General features: G+C 58.2%; 2 protein-coding genes across 2 annotated transcripts in view; both read left to right on the top strand.

Moving 5' to 3' along the window:
* Positions 1 to 108: 108 nt before the first annotated feature.
* Positions 109 to 17,996, top strand: GGT1 (gamma-glutamyltransferase 1). The gene is made up of 14 exons (XM_003419148.4): positions 109 to 254; positions 6,392 to 6,548; positions 6,951 to 7,115; positions 8,424 to 8,554; positions 8,715 to 8,801; positions 11,636 to 11,828; positions 12,194 to 12,351; positions 13,711 to 13,860; positions 14,268 to 14,404; positions 16,576 to 16,763; positions 17,029 to 17,156; positions 17,242 to 17,354; positions 17,428 to 17,541; positions 17,740 to 17,996. The coding sequence occupies exons 3-14, from the start codon at positions 6,955 to 6,957 to the stop codon at positions 17,884 to 17,886; spliced, it is 1,707 nt and encodes a 568-aa protein (XP_003419196.1). The 5' UTR covers positions 109 to 254; positions 6,392 to 6,548; positions 6,951 to 6,954; the 3' UTR covers positions 17,887 to 17,996.
* A 2,362-nt stretch (positions 17,997 to 20,358) lies between these two features.
* The window catches only part of GGT5 (gamma-glutamyltransferase 5), a 46,216-nt gene continuing 45,744 nt past the window's right edge, over positions 20,359 to 20,830 (top strand). Inside the window, 1 exon segment of the mRNA XM_003419143.3 lies at positions 20,359 to 20,551. Within this exon segment, the coding sequence (XP_003419191.3) occupies positions 20,379 to 20,551 (173 nt within the window). The 5' untranslated portion in view covers positions 20,359 to 20,378.

The raw sequence follows: 20,830 nt of genomic DNA, 5'->3' as shown, positions 1-20,830 counted from the left end.
CTGAGATGTCATATGTCGGCAGCTGTGGCTTGACCTTGGCGTGAGACCTGCAGGTGCTTGTCTGACCTGACAGTGGGTGAGCCTGGGGAAGGCTGAAGTGATAAGTACAGGAAGTGGTTTGCACAGCTTCCCCTGTCACAGGTCACTGCTCTGCCAGTGGCTTTGGGCAAGTCCTTCATCTCTCAGCTGTGACTTCTTGTGTTGTAGCACCTTCTTGACCACCCAGTGCCCCGTTTCCCAGGCAGAGAGGTGGGGTAAGTGTGAGTCGGTTGGAATAGGAAGGGCTCGGAGGGCACCTTGGGCTGTATCTCAGAGGGGAGCTGGATCTTTGCTGAGCCACCCACCCACTGGACCAGCCCCAGCTGTGTCTGGCCAAGGCCCCTGCGGCACTCTGGCTGTCAGGTCCAGCACAGCGAAGGTGATTAAATGAAAGGCATTGAGGTGGTGGGTGGCAGTCCTGGTGCTGCCTGCAGCTGCCCCTGGCTAGAGGCCAGCTGGCCCAGGGACACTCCTCAGGCACAACGGCACAGGGGGCCCTGGCTGGCCAACCCCTTGCCCATGTGCTACCAACGCTCCTTTCTCCCATGACCCCTGCCCTCTGTCCATCAAAAGAACCAGGCTGGTTGCTAACGGGCACCCAACGGGGTATTAACCAGCAAGCCTGGTTAATGGGTTACCAGCCAATGACACATTCACCAGCTCTCAAAGTTCAGGCATGCCAGCCTGGCCTTCAGGTCTGAGCTTGGCTACCTCCCTTCCCGGCCTCAATGCCTCAGGCTCAGGAAGGGCAAGAGGCCAAGAAGTCTCCGTGAGGCTCCCAGAGGAGCCTCCAGTCCCTGGGCACCCCCAAGCCATGGCTCAAGGAGACCCCTCTGCCTGGCGTGTCCTCCCTGATCCAATCCCAGCTCCAGCCTGGCTCCCAAGCCCCGATCCTGGTGTCTGGCCCTCCCTCAGGCCCTGGACCCCTCCTCTTTTGCTGACATCTCCAACTAGGCTGGGGATGCCTTGAGAGAAGACTCAGAGGGTCCTTGATTTGGAGAATGTGAATGCGTGAGTGAGTTTCAGCTGGGCTGTGCTCATGGTGGCCATTTTGGCAGGTGGCAGGCTACGTGTAGACCTAATGACCTGAGGGCTGGGAGGGCAAGGATGGGCTTGGCCCAGCCAGCCCTCTGGGGCACCCTACCCTACCCTATTCCTTGGGCCAGAGCAGGTGAGGGCAGGACCAGCTGGGCCAAGTAAGGCTCCAGAGCCCGGCTGGCTCCAGGACCCCCACCTTTCCTCCCTGCCTCCATTGCTTCCTGACCTCCATCAGCCACCTGCCAACACCTTGGGAAGTTGGGGGACAGGGACAGGCTCCCTTCAGTCTGGGTGACTAGGCTCCCAGCGTGATAGCCCCCAGACACCCCATCTGCAGCTCTGAGGGTTGGGGACAGGGCATGTGTGGGGCTTCTCCCACCCTGGAATTGTGAAAGGGCCTAAAGCTCCTCAGATCTGGTTGGGCCTTAGATGCTTACACTCCTCCCCTGCTGGGAAGCTCACCTCCTCCCAGGACACCTTTGGTCTGACGCTCTGCCTTCAGGGATTCCCAGCCTTGTTCAGCCCCCCAAGGCCCTTGAAGCTAAGGGTTCTCAGTCCAGGTATGAGGGGCTCAGGCAGGCCCTGAGCTGCCCTGGGCCACACAGCCTCTTCTCACCTGGAACAGTCCTGTACCTTTAAAGCTGCCCTCTCCCAGGGTGTGGGGGAGGGAGGGGAGAAGCAGCAGTCACAGTTGGGGCAGACACAACAGAAGGACTGGCCAGAGACTGGTGACTCTGGCTGCACCCCAGTGCTGTGTGACCCCAAAGTGCCACTCACCATCTCTGAGTTGCTGGATGTCTAGGTGGGAGAGGTCAGGGTTGGGGCCTCATGGGAGCCCCAGCTTGGCCATGTGCTCAGCTGTGGTCTGGAGGCATCCTTTTCCCCATGTAAGCCTCAGTGTATGCACCTATGAAATGGGCATGAGGTACACTTGGAGGAGGGAAGTGTATGTGGGCCAAGCCTCAGGCTCCTGTATATGGGCTGGAGGCCTCTGTTTCTCATCTGGTAAATGGGTTTGAGACCACCTGTCCAGGCTCTCTGACTTGCTTTGCCTCAGGTGCTGGGTGCATGAAGGAAGGCTGGGGGGGGTTGGGTAGGGAGCTACCTAACTTCTTTGAAGACGCCCTTGAGGAAACCACTAGCAGCCCAGAAAGTGGAATTCTTGGAATTAAAAGGGAGGAGTGCCACACATGGAGAAACCGAGACCCTAGGGACAGGCAGCCCTGGGCAGGGGGAGCAGGGAGGAGGGCAGCTCGAGTGTGGCATCGAGCTTGGGATGGGGGCTGAAAGGAGCTGTGTGCCTGGTCCTGTTCGCCCTCTCTGGGTGCTGAATGTGACTGGGGTGGGGTGGGGAATGGGACAGGGCAGGTTGTGCAAGGGGGCATTGCACAACTCCAGGGAGGGCCTGGCTGACTACTGTCATTGCAGGTGCCTAGGCAACAGTTTCTGGGCAGGTAGTGGCTTTTCCTATTTCCCAATCTGATGCCACCAGAGAGGAGGTGGAGTCCAACTCTGGGCCTGGGTATTAGTGAGGACTGTGTTTTCATACCTGGGGAGGTGCCTCTGAGCTGGGGGCTGGCAGGGCCAGTGGGGGTCCTGGCACACCTGCAGCTCCATGTGCCTCCTGGTCACCTGACCTTGGGACGCTGAGTCTGCCTAAGCCTCCGTTTCCTGGCTGGGCTACCCATGGCTCTGGGGTTGTGGTGACACAGCATGGACTGGGCTGCAGGATTAACAGGGAAACTCCAGGCCGGCTGCTCTCTTTTCTTCTTCCTGTTCCCCTGTGCTATATCCTGGGAGCCTCTCTGCTCAGATTTGGGTTGGAAGGGTGTGTGTGTGTGTGTGTGTGTGTGTGTGTGTGTGTGTGTGTGTGTTGGGAGGAGGGGAGAGCCGAAGCTAAAGTTGGTATATCTGGGTGAGTGAAGCTTGCATACTCCTGGGGACAGGGAGCTCATCACCGTCTCTGGCCTAGGACAGGAGCCATAGGGTGTGGAGCAGACCTCCAGCCCAGCTCCTGCAGCCATTCCTGGGGTGATGTGATTTCCCTAGATCCACCATGTCCCAGGGCCCCTTCTGACCCACTCAGCTTCCTTCATTCTGTACGTCATGCCTCTTGATACGGCCTTTGATGAGGTACCTCCCCTCCCCTGGGACCTGCAGCTGCTGCCAGGCGTCATTTATGCCCCATCGCAGGCCGCCCTCTGTCCTACAACTTGCCCCAGCCTGGATTTTCCTATTGAGGTCATCTTTTGGGGTCTGGGCCCTCTTCTGCCCACTCAGACATTCATCTTCCTGCCCCCTTCCTCTACTGATCCTGGCACACCTGGGCTGTTCTGGGCAGGGAGGAAACAGTTGAGCAGGCTGGGGCTCAGGGCAGAGCCCTGTTGTTCTCCGCTGTAGACCACTGCCAGCTTCAGCCTGAAATGCGGCAACCCAGGCAGAACCTGGTTCCCTGACATCACTGGCTAGCATCCATCCCTCAGGGACAGATCCTGGAGCCTCAGTCCCTGGCTCCCACCCATCCGTCCTCCCAGTAAACCTGGTCTGCAGGAGGAGAATCTGCATCCTGGAACTGATAGGGGTTTCAGAGAGGGTGTATGCTGAGTTCAGTCCAGAGCCTGCCTGAGGTGCTGGGTGACAGACCAGGCCTGCGCTGGTCAGGTGTCCAGGACAGGGGGCAGTACCTGTCAGGTGGGTGGGGCTATGTGTCACAGGCAGAGAATAGATGTCAATTGGGGGCTGCAGGGGCTCTGGGGGCCTGGACACAGGGGGCCTAGGGGGCATGACTCAGGAGGTGCTGACTTTTGTCCTTGGCAGACAGGAATGGGAAGCAACGCTCAAGGTCCCCTGGGCCAGGCTGCTGCTGCTCCAAGCTCTGGGTTGGTTGGGGACATGCAGCCACAGGGGGCGGGGATGGCATGGCCAGGACACGTGGGCTGGTTGCAGCTCTGACCACCTTGGGCTCCGCCCTTCTGGTCCACTCAGATGGTTCGCCTGGCCTCAGGCATAAGGTTCCTGAGGGACAGGTGGAGGAACTGATCTTGATGTTCAAGGCCCCAGGCAGTGTTCTGGGGAGGAACCCTTTGTATCTCAGTCAGGGTGTGCTGAGGCTTTCCACCCCCGGGTTCTGGCCTGGCATTGGCTTTGCTGTGCTTCACTGCCTTGGGAACCGTCTCTGAGACACTGGAACTTCCCTAGATTTCCAGACCCTCTGAGTAGGGATGGCCAAGCTGGGGGCAAAGTCTGGCCTCACTGGAGGGGCTTACCAGGGGACGCCCAGCCTTTGGAGGGAATGGAATCCAGGAGAGAGGGGAGCCCTGTCCAGGCCCTTCCAGAACTTCAGTCACTGGTGACAGCTGAGTCCTCACTCCCCCTTGCTGCTGTGACTCGGCCCCCTGCAGTCCTCCTGGCCAGCTGGGACTCTCCTGGGGGTGGGGGGGATGCTGGGCACTGCCCGGGCTGCCCTGTAGCCCCTGTGGGATCAGGTGAACCCTTCTTCCTCAGAGGCGCTCACCCCCACATCCCAATTCCAATTCGGAGGCCTCCTTGAGGAGCCCTGCAGGAAGTGCAGGCGTGGCTCTGGGATGCTCCTGGGGTGGGGTGCAGCTGGCGCTGGCGCTGAGACTTTCCCAGGCAGCAAGTCAGCCTCCTTCCCTGAGCCCAGCCCCAGCTGCTGTCTGAGGGAGGGGCTTGCCTGGCTCCACTGCCCGGGGCCTCAGGTAAGCACATCAGGGTCCCAACGGGGCAGCCTGGGTTGGAGGCCATGCACAGTGACTGGCCTACTCTCTGGCCTCAGTTTCGCATCCTGGAACCAGCTTGGGGGCAAGTCAGATCTCTGGGCTTGGACATTCTTCTATTGACTCTTTGAGAACTTGGCAGGGGGGTGGGAAACGGAAGCCTGGTCCCCCAGCAGGGTGTCTTCCGCAGGGCTGGGGATTGCTGTCTGCAGAGGCTGGGCTGCCCTCCTGCTGCCTGCCCAGGGTGGGAGGAGATAAGTCAGTGCTGCCCAGATCCCTTCCTCAGTCTCTGGCAGTCTGAGGAGGGACTCACTTGGGCCCTTGGGTGAACAGATGGACAGACAAATGAATGGACAGTGGGGCTAGAAGGTCATGGTGGCCCACACCAGGGTCCTGAGGAGGGGAGTGGCCTAAAGGGGGCCTCAGCTCTGGTCCCATGGTCCATGAGAGCCACTGGGCCTCCTGCGGGGACCTGGGCAGCCCCATTCTGCCCTGCTGAGCTCCATGTGCTGGGAATGTTGCATGTCTGAGCACAGGCTTCGTGCTGCCGGCCGACTCCTGAGGCTTTTTGGACCTCCCAAGTGCCGCTCTTTCTGCCAGGACCTGGCACCCCAACCCAGCCCAACCAGAGGCCCGGGCGCTCAGTGTACCGGACAGTGAAGGGCACAGCCTGGTGGGCATTTTGGGAGGATTAAGGAAGGGGCAGTATGGGGCTTCAAGCCGTGATGGGGGGTGCTGGTTTGAATTCGATGGGGATGAGCAGAACTGGCCAGGTCCCTCTTCTCTGGGGTCAATGTCCTCCCCTGCACGGAGGGCAGTGGGCTCTATATTTCCCCTCACAAGATGGGGGTCACATACCATCACATCATTACCTCCATGCTCACCGAGCCTAGGGGTGGAAGGGGAAGTCCCTCTACCCCAGTGTTTGGAGCCCCCTCCTTGGGAGTGGGAGTGGCAGAGACTCTGTTCCTAGACCCCAGTTAGGGTTGACCCACTGCTTCCTCTGTCCTACATCTCTTCCTCCCCATTAGGGCCACACCCCTGGGCCTGCTGCCACTGCTATGGGGCCACAGGGCCACTGCTGTCCTTCTCTGCACAGGCTGGAAGGGAGGTCAACAGGGAAATGACCCAAGAGCCAGAGGTTGGCTGCTGCTGGCTCCCTCACAGAGTCCCAGTACTCTCCAAGTGCCTCACCCGTCCTAACCTCCTCATTCTTCCCATGCCCCTGAGGCAGTACACTGGCACCCCTGGCACAGAGGTGAGTGACATGCCAGGTTCCCACAGGCTGAGTGGACAGGCCAGCACAGACACAGCAGGTGGCCAGGGTCTGAACCGTGCTTCCTGGCTCTGTGCTGCCCCCCAGCCTGGTAGCGTCACCCCTTTTGTAGCGTGACCTACATCCTGGCAGTTCTTCAGCAGTGCCCAAAGGCCCTCTCAGCAGCACCTGGGAGAAAGGCTAGACACAGTCATGCGCAGGTGGGGGCTGACAGTGCCTGGGACTCCTGAAGTGGTCTGTAAATGGAAACAAGCCAAGATGAGGGTGGGCAGGGAGGCCTCAGGTACTCCTCCATTTTCAGGAGGACGAGGGCGCTGCCTGGCTAGGAGGCTCAGAGAAGACCCCTGCACAGCGTGAGGGAGGCCCCAGTTATTTCACTGGCCATTTCAGCCAAGCCCTCCTGCATTTCCTGGCCTCCTCTCCCAGCAAGGTACAGGGTCCCCACTCACTGACGGGAGGTAAGTCCCATCCCATGGCGGCCAAGCTGCTGGTTTACCGAGGGATACTGTGGGGTGCCCCCTTAAGGGCAGGCCAGTCAGGAGGCTGTGGGAAGTCTTGGGTTCAGGCCAAGTTGGGGGACACGGGTGGATCAGGCTCCCCGGCAGTGTGGGCACAATGCTGGGAGGGGGGTCTCTGGAGGGACCAGCTAGCAATGGGCTTTACTGGGAGGGGACTTCCAAGGATGAGCAGGGAGGAGTTGGGGTAAACAATAGGGACCAAGACCATTTGGCTCATGAAGCTGTCTGACAAAGGTTTGGTGGGCCGGAGGAGACCCAGGGCCACATTTCTGAGGCCTTAGATCTAGGCTGTGTTTTGCGGGGCTGGGGCAGGCCCTGACCCTGCTTGCCACCCTTGCCCAGAGCCATGAAGAAGCGGTACGCAGTGCTGGGCCTGGTGGCCATTGCCCTGGTGGCTCTCATCATTGGCCTCTGCCTCTGGCTGCCCTCATCCTCCCAGCTTCCCAGCCATGTGTACCCCAGGGGAGCCGTAGCTGCAGACGCCAAGCACTGCTCAGAGATTGGGAGGTAAGTGGGACCACCTGTGCAGAGCAGGGCATGGGGTCCATGTGGGGACACAAGTCCTAGAGGACAGCCATCACATGTGGACTTAGGCAAGACCTTCATTCCCCTGAGACTCAGTTTTCCCACCTGCAAGGGGGTGTCTGATTATGTGTGGAGCTGCCTGTCCCCATGGACTCTCTCAGCAGCCTCTGGTTAGAGGAAAAGGGGACACTGACCCCAATAGCAGCACATGGCGGAGCCACTTTCTCAGCTCCAAGATTATCTGTCTTCTTGGATAAACTCTGCTGTTGTGTTTTATTTTAGATTGATTCCTATCTCACATTATATACAAAACCCACTGCCACCACTATCACCAACTGCCATCAAATCAATTTCAACTCATGGTGCCCCCATATGTGTTAGATAGAACTGCGCTCCATGGGGTTTTCAATGGCTGATATTTGGCAGCAGATCACCAGGCCTTTCTTCCAAGGCACCTCTGGGTGTACTTGGACCTCCAACTGTTTGGTTAGCAGCCAAGCACATTAATCATTTGCACCATCCAAGGAGAAAAAACAGTTTTCACTTAACTAAAGACTTCAAACAGAAAAAAAAATGTTATTTTAATTAAAAAAACAATTTGCCAATTTTTTTCCAATGACAAAAATCATCTTAGCTTGAAAAAGAGGAAACTATAAGGTCTCTGGTGGTACCGTGGTTAAGAGCTGTGGCAGCTGACCAAAAGGCCAGCAGTTCAAATCCTCCAGTTGCTCCTTGGAAACCCTATGGAGCAGTTCTACTCTGTTCTATAGGGTCACCATGAGTCAGAATTGACTCAACTGCAATGGGTTTGGTTTTTTTTTTTTTTTTGGTTATAGGGTCCTTAGGTGGCACAAACGCTTTGCACTAGACTGCCAACCTAAAGGTTAGTAGTTTTAATTACAGCTGAGAAAACCCTACGGAGCAGTTATATTCGATAACACAGAGGGTCACCCTGAGTCATGTTTCTTTTGTGTCGATTTAAAAGCCTATCAGTTTTAGAGTTGTTGTTAGTTGCCATCAAGTCGATTCCGACTCATGGTGACTCCATGTGTGTCAGAGTAGGAGATCGCCAGACCTGTCTTCTGAGGTGCCTCTGGGTGGGTTTGAACTGCCAACTTTTAGGCTAGTAGTTGAGTGCCACCCAGGGACTCCTGTTTTAAAGTTACATGTCCTTAAGAAAAAAAAAAGGAATCCTTATGGGTTCTTCTTAGGTCCTTCTTTGGGCAGGTGGGCAGCAGGGTGTGTGTGGGAGGTGGGTCCTGAAGGTCCTCACCACCCCACCATATGTAGGGATGCCCTGCAGGACGGCGGCTCAGCGGTGGATGCTGCCATCGCGGCCCTGCTGTGTGTGGGACTCATGAACGCCCACAGCATGGGCATCGGGGGTGGCCTGTTCCTCACCATCTACGACAGTGCCACAAGTGAGTGCTGGTGGGGGGCAGGGGCGGGGGCAAACGACACATGGGGTTGGTCCATCTGGGGCTGGACTAGGGCTTTAGGAAGCACAGCGGTTCCTCCTGGGCTCACCTGAGGTGAGGGTCTGTGTGTTGGTCTGGACTGCCTACCACCTGCCTCTCCTAGGAAAAGCTGAGATCATCAACGCCCGAGAGGTGGCCCCTGCGCGGGCCTTCGCCACCATGTTCAACAGTTCGGAGCAGTCTCAGGAAGGTAAGGGTGCAGGCGCTGGGCTGGGACAGGCACCGTGCCTCATCCATGTGGCCTCCTCCTGCCTGGTGACAGAGGGGCAACTCTGGCAGCTGCTGCCGCCCACCCCCCAGAACACCCTCCCGTAATGAATGGCCAAGGCCATCGTCACAAGGGATAAAGGGACAAGAGCTTCTGTTACTCTGGTCAGACTCACCTTGTACAAGGAAAGAGTAATCATATTATGACAGCTCCCACTTACAAGGGCCTCACTGGGTTGGCACTCTGCTCAGCACTTTTCACCAATGAGCCCCTTGAATCCTCCCCGTACCCTTAAAGAAGGCGCTGTGGAGATTCCATTTTACAGGTGGGCATGCCCCCAGAGGGGTCGTGTAAATTGGCTAGAAGGTGGTGAAGCCAGGATTGAACCCAGGCTGTCTAAACCCCAGAGCCTGCATTTTAAACAGGCATCCCAGGCCATCCATCCATCCATTCGTTCATTTGCTCACTTGTGGAACAGCTCTTTAGGGTTTGGGACCGGGGCTCCTTTTTCTGACCTGTGCCTAAGCAGAGAAAGAAAAAAGTACCACTTACCTTTGAGTCTACTCTGAGTAGAACTGTGCTGTACAGGGTTTTCAAGGGCTGATTTTTGGGAAGTAAATTGCCAGGCCTCTCTTCTGAGGTACCTCTGGGTGGACTCCAACCTCCAATCTTTGGGTTAGTAGGTTAGCAGCAAGAGTGTTAACTGTTTGCACCATCTAGGGACCCCCTAATCAGAGAGAAGGACCTCAGTGGCAACGAAGGGGCACCAGCCAGGTTGAGGGAGAAGAAGATGGAAAGGAAGGGGCAGGGGCACCAGCCATAGTGGGTTTGATTCCCTGGCTGCAGGCTCTGACCTGTAGGCTGACCCTGGGTGTTCCCTGTGAGTGAAGCCTCACCAACAGAATCTTTGTATTTTTTTAAATTCAGAATCTTTGTATTTTACCAGTTGAGAAACTTAGGGAGTGTAGAAATGAAATCATTCAGAGAGTAAGAATGCTGAAATCTGATAGACTTAGCAGCCTATGGGATCTTGGATTCACGTATTTAACTAAAGCTTATTGAACATCTCTTAACAGTGCTGGGTGCTGTTCCCTAAGCCAGGGTACAAAACACAGCAGATAAAATCCTTGTCTAGCTGACATTCTGAGTGGAGGAGAGAGGACTACCAGAAAGTGAAGAGTGCTAGGGAGGGCGGCAGACATGATCAGGGAAGGGAAGTCAGAGCAAAGGCCTGGGGCGGTGGTAGGGGGATGGGGAAAGGTAGGGACAGGGAAGGGTAGGGGTCAGAGAGTGCAACCCAGGTCATGAAGACTCCACCTCCTGTGTGAGTGAGGTGGGGGCCCTGGCATGCCTGAGTGGAGGAGGGTAGGCTCTGACCCATGTCTGCTGAGCTCACTGCAATAATCTCGGAGAAGGAAGAGGGTGGTGGGAAGGGGCTGACACCGAGCTCACTCACAGGGACCACCCAGGGCCGGCCTATGGGGCGAAGCCAGCAGCTGGGGGATCAGACCAGCAATGCCTGGCACCTTAGTTTCTTCTCCTCCGTTTCCTTTTTATCCCTCAATCCAGCCTGTCTCTTTTGAGTGGTCACCCCTGGTGGCCACTGGCCTCCACTCTGCTGCCTAGGGAATTTAGCAGTCAAGAGCTCGGCTGCTAACTGTGGCAGTTCAAATCCACCTGCTGCTCCTTGGAAACCCTATGGAGCAGTTCTCCTCTGTCCTGTAGGGTCACTATGAGTCGGATTCAATTTGAGGACAAGGGGTCTCTGCTCAGGGAGTCCCCGGAGTGGCACAGACGGTTTGCAATCAGCTATTAACCTAAAGGTTGCCGGTTCAAACCTGCCCAGCAGCATCACGGAAGAAGAAGCCTGACAACCTGCTTCTGTAAAGATTACAGCCAAGAAAACCCTATGGCAACCCTGGAATTGACTCAGTGGCAGTGGGTTTGGCTTTTGTATTTTTCTCTGTTTAGGGCAGGTTAAAAAAGGGAGCCCCTGCCCCATACTCTAGAGAGCTATCCCCAAAAGTGAGCAAATAAACAAACGAATGAACGATTATTCAGTCTGTAGGTTTGCTGATGGGTTGGGTGTGATGTGGGTGTGAGGTGTCCACGATGATCCCTGGGAGGAGTTGAAGTGGTCCCTGTCATCTCAGGGTGGAAGCGGGCAGGTACATGGGGTGGGGCCACGGCTGCCCCTTTCTGGATAGAAGTGAGTGCTCAGGTGGGCAGCAGGGACCCCTGAGGAGCTGGGGGCCAGGGGTCTGTTTCCAGCGGAACCATGGGCCCCTCAAAGGTCAGAGGGGAAACCTCTTACAGTCAGATGGGGAAACCAAAGCCCAGAGAAGGGACAGGTCAGGGATTGGTTCAGGAGAGTGGAAAAGGGCAAGGGAGGCCTTTGCTGTGGGACTGGCTCAGCCTTAAGGGGTGGCATGGCTGGAGCTGGAGTCAGGGCCAAAACTGCTCTGGCTTTGGAAGGTCCTGGTGGAGCACATCAGTATTATGAGATGAGAGGCTTCCCCATAGCCTCACTGGGCACCTGTGGGCCTGGCACAGGATTCGGATACAGATGTCCTGTGGGGACAGAATCTGATCCTGGGGCCACGAAACCCAGCACCCACATTACCATCCCTCCATGCCCATGCCTGGCGTGCCTAATCGATCCACACTGTGCCCGCCAAGCCCACATATGATCTAGAATACGTTTCCTTCCTGTGTTCCATTGGCTCCATGTGAATGGGTCAGGGGAAGATGCCTGGGGTGCTACCCACAGAGGCCCTTCTTGGCTGTGGCTACCCACTGGGCCTCTCTCTCCACAGGGGGGCTGTCGATAGCGGTTCCAGGGGAGATCCGAGGCTACGAGCTGGCGCACCAGCGGCACGGCCGGCTGCCCTGGGCCCGCCTCTTCCAGCCCAGCATCCAGCTTGCCCGTGAGGGCTTCCCTGTGGGAAAGGGTCTGGCTGCAGCCCTGGAGAGAAGCCGGAGCACCATCGAGCGGCAACCTGCACTGTGGTAAGTCTGCATGCAGCCAGGTCCCTGGGACACAGGTGGGAACAGGTGTGGCCCCAGGGATGCTGCAGGTGGTGACCTAATGAATACACAGGGCAGAGAGGTACAAATTATTCCTGCTGTGTATGAGGACACATCCTCAGCCTGGAGCTTGGGGCCCCAGTGGACCCCCTGGTTGGCCTGGGTGGGACCCTTGAGGCATGGCATGGCCTGTCAAGGAGGGGTACTCAGGAAGATGTCCCCGGTGGAAAGGCTACGCACCTGTGGACGGGAGGTAACCATTCTTGTGGCCTTGTTTTCCCGGTGTGGGTGGGCTGGAAGGTGAGGGTCACCCCACAGCCCGCCTCATCTGAGTACCCTCTGCCCAGCGAGGTGTTCTGCCGGGACGGAAAGGTATTGCAGGAAGGGGAGCGAGTGGTCATGCCAAGGCTGGCCAGCACGTACGAGACGCTGGCCCTCGAAGGCGCCCAGGCCTTCTACAACGGGAGCCTCACAGCCCAGATCGTCCGGGACATCCAGGCAGCTGGTAAGTGAGCAACGTGGACTGGGGTGAGGGGCTCCACACAGGAACCCTGGGCTGAGGTCCTAGGGTAAGGGGCTCCACAGTGGGAGTCTGGGCTGGGCAGGGCTCTTGGGGAGGGTCGGGGCCATGCGGTATTACAGCTCCTGCTTAGGACAAAGCAGAGAGGCTGTGCCATCCCAGAAAAAGCCCCCAGGGCATAAATGGAGGGTGGGCAGGAGCCTTCCTAGGAGGGGAAGCCCTAAGGTACAGACTGAGGATCCGGGAGGCTTCCTGGAGGAGGTAATGCCAGAACGGCAGCTGGGGTGGACTTTGGCAGGTAGAGAGAGGAATGGCATTCCTGGTAGTGGGAACAGCTCAGGCTGAGGCCTGGAGAGAGAGGGCTTCATTCACCACAGATGAGGGTGGGCTTGGTGAGCGTCTCAGTCTGGGCTCTCTAGAGGCAAAACCAGTGAGATGCATGGAGGGAGAGAGAGAGAAACAAGGGAGGAGGAGGAGGAGGAGAGAGAGAGCTCTTGTTCTTGACTGAGCATGAGACAGATCACCCATGTATACTCTGGAGGCAGACCACACCCCCAAGGAAACTTCTCTTTCAACTAATTGGTTGATCACATCAGATCACATCATGGAAGGTGATTGCATTACATGAGAGGAGGTGGCGTGACGTGACGTGACATTCCAGAACAGCTACCAGTCCAGTGTCTGGCCACACCACTAGGAGTCACAGAATAGTCAAGCGACATATACAATTCCCTACCGTAGTGGGAGAGGCAGCGGAGGCACTGTGACCTGGGTGGGATGGGCTCTGATGGGCTTGGGCTCTGAAAGCCTTTCTCAGGTGCTGTTTTGTCAGCATTTCCTGGTGGAGTGTGATATGCTAACTTTATCACTGACAAAGTGTAAATTTCCCATCTGTCTGGTCTCTTCAAAGATTAAGAGTCTTCAGCCATGCACTCCTGGAGAAGAGGCAGGGCACGGGGAGATGGGAGCAGATATTTTCCATTTAGAAAAGACAGACCAGGAGGCCCATGAGGCAGGCAGCCAACAGTGGCTGGCCTTGTCCTGGCTGTGGGGTCTTGGGCCCTGCCAGGGAGAGCAGGGAGGACTGGGAGGGTAGCTGGGAAGGTGGAAGGCAGAGAGAGCTGGGGCCCTCTAATGGGCAGGGTCTCAGCAGGATGCAGCCCTGTTCCCCCACCATGATTTAGCCCTGTCCTCCCCTCATGACGTAGACCCATCCTCCCATAGTGCAGGCCCATCCCCTCCCCCATGGTACAGCCCCCTGCACCCCAAGGGCACAGCCCTGTCCCTCCCTCCCTATGGCACAGCCCTGCCCATGTGTCCACCTGGGCTATTGTCCTGTCGCAGGGGGGATTGTGACAGCTGAGGACCTGAACAACTACCATGCTGAGCTGATCGAGCAGCCACTGAACATCAGCCTTGGAGACTCTGTGATTTACACGCCCAGTGCCCCCCTCAGTGGGCCCGTGCTGGCCCTCATCCTCAACATCCTCCAGGGTGAGCTAGCCCTGAGGGCCTGACGCTGCCCCCATCTGTCCAGTACAAATGACTGAGTGCCCACGCGTGCCTGCAGGGGGCAGTGTGGAATGACCAGGGCCGTGATGGGTGGGAGGTGGCAGCAGCATCCCAGGGGATGGTAACAGCCCTGGAAATGCAGGGCTCCAGGGCTGGGGTCATCTTCTCTGCCTGGTAGCCTGAAGCCCAGGCTTGGACTGGCCCTTCTCCAGCCTTGCCCTAGTCCACCCTCACAGTAGCCCTGAGGTGGCCATGGCTGGTTATTTAACTCTTAGCTTTTCCCTTCTCAAGGTGGGCAAAAGTGCTCAGGGAGGCATGAGCTGCCTGGACACCCAGGGGAGAACAGGAAGGGTCTCCCTGCCAACATGGGCCCGGTTCTATCCAACCAGGGTACAACTTCTCCCAGGCAAGCGTGGAGACCCCTGAGAAGAAGGGCCTGACGTACCACCGCATTGTGGAGGCCTTCCGGTTTGCCTATGCCAAGAGGACCCTGCTTGGGGACCCCAAGTTTGTCAATATGACTGAGGTAAGGGGCACCCCAGCCTCAGGCTGGCATTATTAACGCACTGGCTTCCCAGGCTCTTGTTGTTTGCCTGCTCTGTACCAGGGATGGAAAAGTGACCTGGGGCCCTAGAGTCTAGGCCACTGCCCCCACAGAGCTCACAGCATGGGGAGGGCCAGGGAAACAGCCACACTACCAGTTCTTAGCACGCCCCCTGCTCTGGCCACCCTTTCACCTTGGGGCTTTTGTATGTGGTGGCCCTCTGCCCCGAAGGTTCTTCTCTGTGGTCAGAGTGAGGTGAGGAAAACCACAGGGTGCTGGAGGCCCCAGGGCGAGTTCCCTAAGCATGTACTGAGAGGACAGGTATGCCAGTGGGTACACCTGGGGACCTGTCACCCCTAGGAACCAACACACTTCCCGTAACCTCCCCCTTGTCATGTCCCTTCCTGCGCAGGTCCTCGAGTGCCCCCCGACCGCTTTGATCCAGGGCCAAAAAGGTTCACATTTTGCAGTCACCCACTGTCTCTCTAGTCTTGCAGCTGAGACTAGACCCCTTGGCTGTTCTGGGGGTGCTTTGAAGACCAGAGCTGTTCCCTTGCAGAATGTCCACATCCTGGGATAATCAAGAACTCTGGGAGTGTTGCTCAAACCTTTGTGGCTATCTTCTTTGCAGGCCTCCAGGACCCGTTCTTTGGGGCACTCCCTCAGGCCTTGGGGACCACAACGGTCTTTTTTTTTTTTTAATCAGCCCTTTAAAAATATAAAAAACATTTTTGCCTGAAGGCTGTACAAAAAACAGGTCGGATTTGGCCTCAGCTGCTTTGAGGTTTCCTCCCTCATCTGCTGACTCTTACCTGGTTACCTGAGACAGGTTGTGGCTCTGGGCCCTGAGCCTCCTCTCTTCTCTGCCGTTTCTGCCTGGGGGACCTCGTCCAGGCTCACAGCTCTAAATAGCCTCCTGTATATCATGTGGTAGATCAGTGGTAGAATTCTTGCCTCCCATTTGGAAGACCTGGGTTCGATTCCAGGCCAATGTACCTGGTGCAGAGCCACCACTACCCATCTGTCAACGGCGGCTTGCGTGTTGCTATGATGCTGAACATGTTTCAGCTGCTTTTTCAGGCTAAGACAGATGAGGAAGAAAGGCCTGGTGATCTACTTCTGAAAATCAATCAGTGAAAACCCTATGGATCCCGTTGGGCCTGAAGACCCACCCGAAGGCAGCTAACAACAACATACTCATGTCTGCTCATTTATCTCCCAGCCCCAACCTCACCCGTGAGCTCCACACATGTAGGTCTACCTACCTACCTGTGACAGGCTCGGCCATGTCCAACGGCGGCGCCGATGTCCAACATCAAGCCCCCGCTTGTCCCCACCCCTGCCCCTTTGCCGTGTCCACCTCCCTGGTAAAAGCAACTTCAAGCCACAGGTTGCGGGCCTGTCTTGGTTCCTGGCCAAGCCACCTTCCTATCTTGCCTGGCTCCACCCGAGTTGGGTTCTACCCTTGTCCCCACACAGCTGTCAGAGGGACCCTGTGAAAACAATCCCAGGGTGCTTACTGCTCTGCTCCAATTCCTGCCCTTCAGGGCAAGAGCCAATGGGATAGGCCTTGCCTGCATTCTCAGCCCCCTCTCCCTAACCCCCTTCCTCCTCTGCCTGTCATTCGTAGGCCTAGCACCACCTGCCTCAGGAACTTGGCATTTACCCTTCAGGCCTCGTTCAGTGCTCTTTTCAGATGCCACCTCCTCTGAGGAGCCCTCCCTAACCACTTCTTGTCCCCCTTGCACCCTTCCCTGCTGTGGTGCTTCCTGCAGAGGTGCTTCCTGTGGAGGGTGGGTCCCATGAAGGCAGGGACCTGTGTATCTGCTCCCTGATGACCTCCATGAGCCCCTAGTGCCCATACATATGTGCAGGAAAGAATGAAGGACTGAACACAGTGAGAGGCTGGGGCTTGCCGGACAGAGAGACAGCTGTTCAGAGCTGCTGGAGTCTGCAGAGGCAGGGGTTGGAGAAGGGCCAGTCAGATGGCCATGTGAGGCACCTGGCCCACCCCTGAGAGCCACAGGGCCTTAGGGTGCTGGAGGGTTGTGGTCAGAGCCATGGTGGAGGACTTTCTGAGACCTGCTCGCACAACCCTTTGCCCCATCCCCACCCCCTCCCACCTCCTCAGGCTAGCTCTGGGGTCTCAGCAGGTGGTCCGCAATATGAGCTCCGAGTTTTTTGCCGCCCAGCTCCGGGCACGAATCTCAGACGACACCACGCACCCCATCTCCTACTATGGGCCTGAGTTCTACACGCCTGACGACGGGGGCACAGCACACCTGTCTGTGGTCTCTGAGGATGGCAGCGCAGTGTCTGCCACCAGCACCATCAACCTCTAGTAGGGGATGCCGGCCTCCTGGGAGGGGGTGGGGGGTGTGGCCGGGTGCTGGGGGGGCTTGGCTGGAAGCGGGGGGAAGCAGGAGGGGGCAGGGGCTGACCGCTGTCTTCTACCATTCAAGAGGTGAGTGTGGGCAGGGTTGCCATGGATGCGACCGGTGGGAGGGTAGGGGTGGGGCCCCAGCACGGGGGGTGGGGGGGCTACAAGTTGGTGAGGGTCTGTGTAGCGCGGTAGCAGTCTGACCCTACTCCCCGCTGCTCTGAAGCTTCGGCTCCAAGGTCCGCTCTACGGCCAGCGGGATCCTGTTCAACGACGAGATGGATGACTTCAGCTCACCCAGCATCACCAACCAGTATGGGGTGCCTCCCTCGCCTGCAAACTTCATCCAGCCAGGTATGGGATAGGGGCTTGGGCTGGGTGGGGGCTGCATCCCGGGCAGCCCTGCTGACCCCATCCTTGCCCTTCCTGCCGGCCCCAGGGAAGCAGCCTCTCTCATCCATGTGCCCGTCGATCGTCGTGGGCCGTGACGGCCAGGTCCGCATGGTGGTGGGCGCCTCTGGTGGCACGCAGATCACCACAGCCACGGCGTTGGTACGTGCCACCCCTGCCTCCTCCCACTTCCACCCTGGCCACGCTGATCGCTTTGCCCTCCCCGCCCTCCCAGGCCATCATCCACAGCCTGTGGTTTGGTTATGACGTGAAGCGGGCAGTGGAGGAGCCCCGGCTGCACAATCAGCTCCTGCCCAACACTACGACACTGGAGAGACACATGGACCAGGTGGGTGGTGGGCGGGTAATGGAGTCACCCAGGCTGACATCATGAGCCCTTGGGCAGCGAGGGCCAGCTCTTCTGCTCCAACAAGATCCACAGTCCCAGCTGCCCCAACTCATTCTACTGGCCACGCAGCCAGAAATGGCGTGGAAGGCATGGCTGGGATACCCCTGGCCCCACTGAAACCCTCTCTGCCCCCACCAGGGAGTGACTGCGGCCCTGGAGAGCCGGCACCACCACATTGAGTTCACGTCCACCTTCATCGCTGTGGTGCAGGCCGTTGTCCGCACAGCCAGTGGCTGGGCAGCTGCCTCAGACTCACGGAAAGGCGGGGAGCCTGCCGGCTACTGAGTGTGCAGGGCGGCCAGGCTGGCCCAGGGATGAGATGCCTGCCAGGGCCAGGAGCGGGACTTTGGGAGCTTGCTTCCCCTGGGAATGGCAGAGCAGCACAATAAAGAGGGCCGAAGCACCAGGCTCTGGGTAGCCTCGTGGCCTGGCCTCAGCGTCTTTGTGTGTGAGTGGAGTGGTCCCCTGGGGAGGGGTGAGAAGCAGGGTCCTGGTCACTGGAGCAGCGGGCAGGGTGGAGCTGACCCGGAGCTCTGGGCCTGGTAGTGCCACTTCTTTGCATAGGCCACCAGGGGGCACCTGGCTCTGGCTAAGGAAAGGCATGGGGGATGTTTACCTGGACAGGTGTTAGGAATGCGGTCCTGCCCCCTCAGCCCTCTTGGCCAACGAGGGGGGCACGGTGCCCAGCTCACGTTGCGGGGATGTGGGGAGGTGAAGCTGAAGTCTGAGGGGAGGGGTGGAGGGGAAGCTTCTCACAGGATTGGGCAAGAGGCTGGAGCAATACATGCTGGTAGGAGCCCAGCCTGGGGCTTTCCAAGCACAAACCCAAGTGTACCCAAGCTAGGGTCAGCTCCAGAAGGAGGCCTGGTTCCCAGAGAACAGAGGGCTGGGAGTGGTGCCCAGGCCCCCCGGGGTCAGGGGCTGGCTGGGGTCTTGGCCAGAAAGGGCCATTTTGGAAGGGGACCCAGCGGACTGCCTCTCTAGTCCCTCCGGGCAGGACCGAATTACCCAATAAGCAAGGTAAGCACTCCTAATCTGTAGTGAACAATTTCACATGGGTTTCAGCCCCAGCATGATGCCCATTCCTCTCCCTGGGTCTTTGCTCAGGTGGTCCCTGCCCCTGGCCTCTAGGCCCTGTCCCCCAAATCCCTGGCCGCCAGGCTCTATGGTGGGCAGATAGCCTGGTCCCAGCCCAGGAAGGCACTTTGGCTCCTGGTTGAAAAATGTCACTGAGGCGAGGGCATCAAGTGGAGACCAGAGAAGAGCTTGTACCCCCTACCCCAGGCAACTCGAGACCAGACCTCCAGGAAGACTTGCCCCTCCCAGCCTCTAGGGCCCAGACTGGCCAGGGCTCTGGACCTATGTGGCCTGTATGGTGGCCCCTTGTGCACTGGGCCTCACGTTCTCTACTGCACCAGATCGCAGCCCCAGGTCTGAGTGCTGAGTGCTCAGCTGGAGAAGAAGTGGGAAGGCCATGGAGGACTGAGTGGGCATCCAGCACAGTCAAAAGGGCGCCTAGTGGACCTGACTCCCGGGTGCCTCCCAGGTGGGCACACCGAGTGAGGCTAGGGAAGGCAGGGCTGGGCTGGTGTCCCCAGGGGAGAAGGCACTGCATGGGCGGGAATATTCTGGAGCATTGAAAGATGGAGGGTCTGGGAGGCCAGAGCTGCAGGCAGGAGTCAGGGCCCAGGACAGGAAGCTCCAGGACAGATGGTCTGGGGGTCACTGGTGCCTGGAGGGGGGATCAGTGGTGCCTGGGGTGGGGTACATGCACTGTCTGCACCCCACATAGGCTTGTCATGGTCCAGTTGTCTGGCGTTCTTTTGTTTGCCTGCTCATTGTGCAGACTGGGAAGCTGAGGCCCCCTGGGGATCCCCAGCCCCCAGGCCAGGCTGTGGCTGAGCTGGGACTTGAATCAGGTCCTGAGTGGCTTGGCCTTGGGCCCCTCTCCACTGCTTTCTGGCCCTTGCAGCCCCACCTCTGTTCCCCAGACCCCCATCACCCTCTTGCTCTGCTCAGAGGCATTGTCTAACAAGAGAGACGCCCACCCTCTCGGCCTGGTCCAGGAATCCCTGTTTGAGCCCTAAGCCCAGCTTCCCATCTTCTGTGGGAACCAGAAATGACTGTGGGGGGCCCTCAGCGCTTGGGGTCAGCCTAGGCACCATAAGCAGCAGCAGTGTTGGTACCAGAAGGCTGGTCCTGGACAGGCCAGCCTGGCCACTGGCTTGGCAATGAGAGAGTTAATGACAGCAGCAAGTGCTGCTTCCTTCTGGAAGGAAAACTCCCCCCAGATACCCATCTGCTGGCCCCCCCCTTCCTCCCTCCCCCCCCCTGCCCCGCCCCCAGCCACCAGGGCTGGCAAGGGGCCGAAAACTGAAAGTTTGGGCGTGCGGCCAGTACTGCCTCTCTTGGCCAGCTTTAGCGAGTGCTGGGAGGGTGCAGCAGCGCTGCTGCCGCCACCACTGTCTGTCCTGTCCTTCGACGTGTCCTATCTGTTCTCCTGGCTGTCCGCTGCTCAACTATAAACCTATCTGTCCACCCACCCGAAGCTTGTCTTTGTTCAGTTGTCTAGCTGGCCAGCCTTCTCGTACTATCCAATCTGTCCAGCTGTCTGACTGTCTGTTGAGCCATCTGCTTGTCTGTCTCTGCCCACCACCTATTTGTCTGTCTGTCCAATGATCCGTGAGCCCACCAGTGCCTCTTCTGGTCCATCTCTTCATTTGTCTGTCCCCTGGCCTGTTCACCCGCTTGCCTCCCCTCCCCCAGGCTGTGGAGCCATGGCTTGGGGCCATGGGGCCACACTCAGCCTGGTGCTGCTGGGGCTTGGGCTGGCCCTGGCCATCATTGTGCCTGCCGCGGTCCTCTCCCGCCACCATACCCCTTGTGGTCCCCATGCCTTTGCCCATGCCGCTGTAGCTGCTGACTCCAAGGTCTGCTCAGACATTGGACGGTAAGTAAAGAGGGTGGGAGTTGTGTGGCTCTGGGCAGTGGTGAGAGCCTGGTGAGGGCTGTGTGTTGGCATGCATGGGCCGATGGGTTTGCCCCAGCGCCAAGCTGCTAGCTGCAAGGATGCAGCCCAGGACTCTGCTCAGGGGCCCATCTTCACACAAGTGGGAAATGGGGGCTCAGACAGGGTATTGGGGGCAGTGCCATCAGTCCGGTCCAGCCTGACCCCCATGGTGGGTGCAGGGAGTCCCCTGAGGCTGGCATCCTCTTCTGGTGATGTGGG

Source organism: Loxodonta africana, chromosome 19, assembly GCF_030014295.1.
Source record: "Loxodonta africana isolate mLoxAfr1 chromosome 19, mLoxAfr1.hap2, whole genome shotgun sequence".
Lineage (NCBI taxonomy): Eukaryota > Metazoa > Chordata > Mammalia > Proboscidea > Elephantidae > Loxodonta > Loxodonta africana.
The sequence above is the reverse complement of the archived record's forward strand: the minus strand, read 5'-3'. Positions and strand labels throughout refer to the sequence as shown.

What these genes read in the sequence shown, in the direction of transcription:
- GGT1 (XM_003419148.4), top strand. Translation starts at nt 6,955, where the DNA reads ATGAAGAAGCGGTACGCAGTGCTGGGCCTGGTGGCCATTGCCCTGGTG. An exon ending in CACTGCTCAGAGATTGGGAG is followed by an intron (nt 7,116 to 8,423) that starts GTAAGTGGGACC and finishes CACCATATGTAG; the next exon opens with GGATGCCCTGCAGGACGGCG. An exon ending in TGCAAACTTCATCCAGCCAG is followed by an intron (nt 17,157 to 17,241) that starts GTATGGGATAGG and finishes TGCCGGCCCCAG; the next exon opens with GGAAGCAGCCTCTCTCATCC.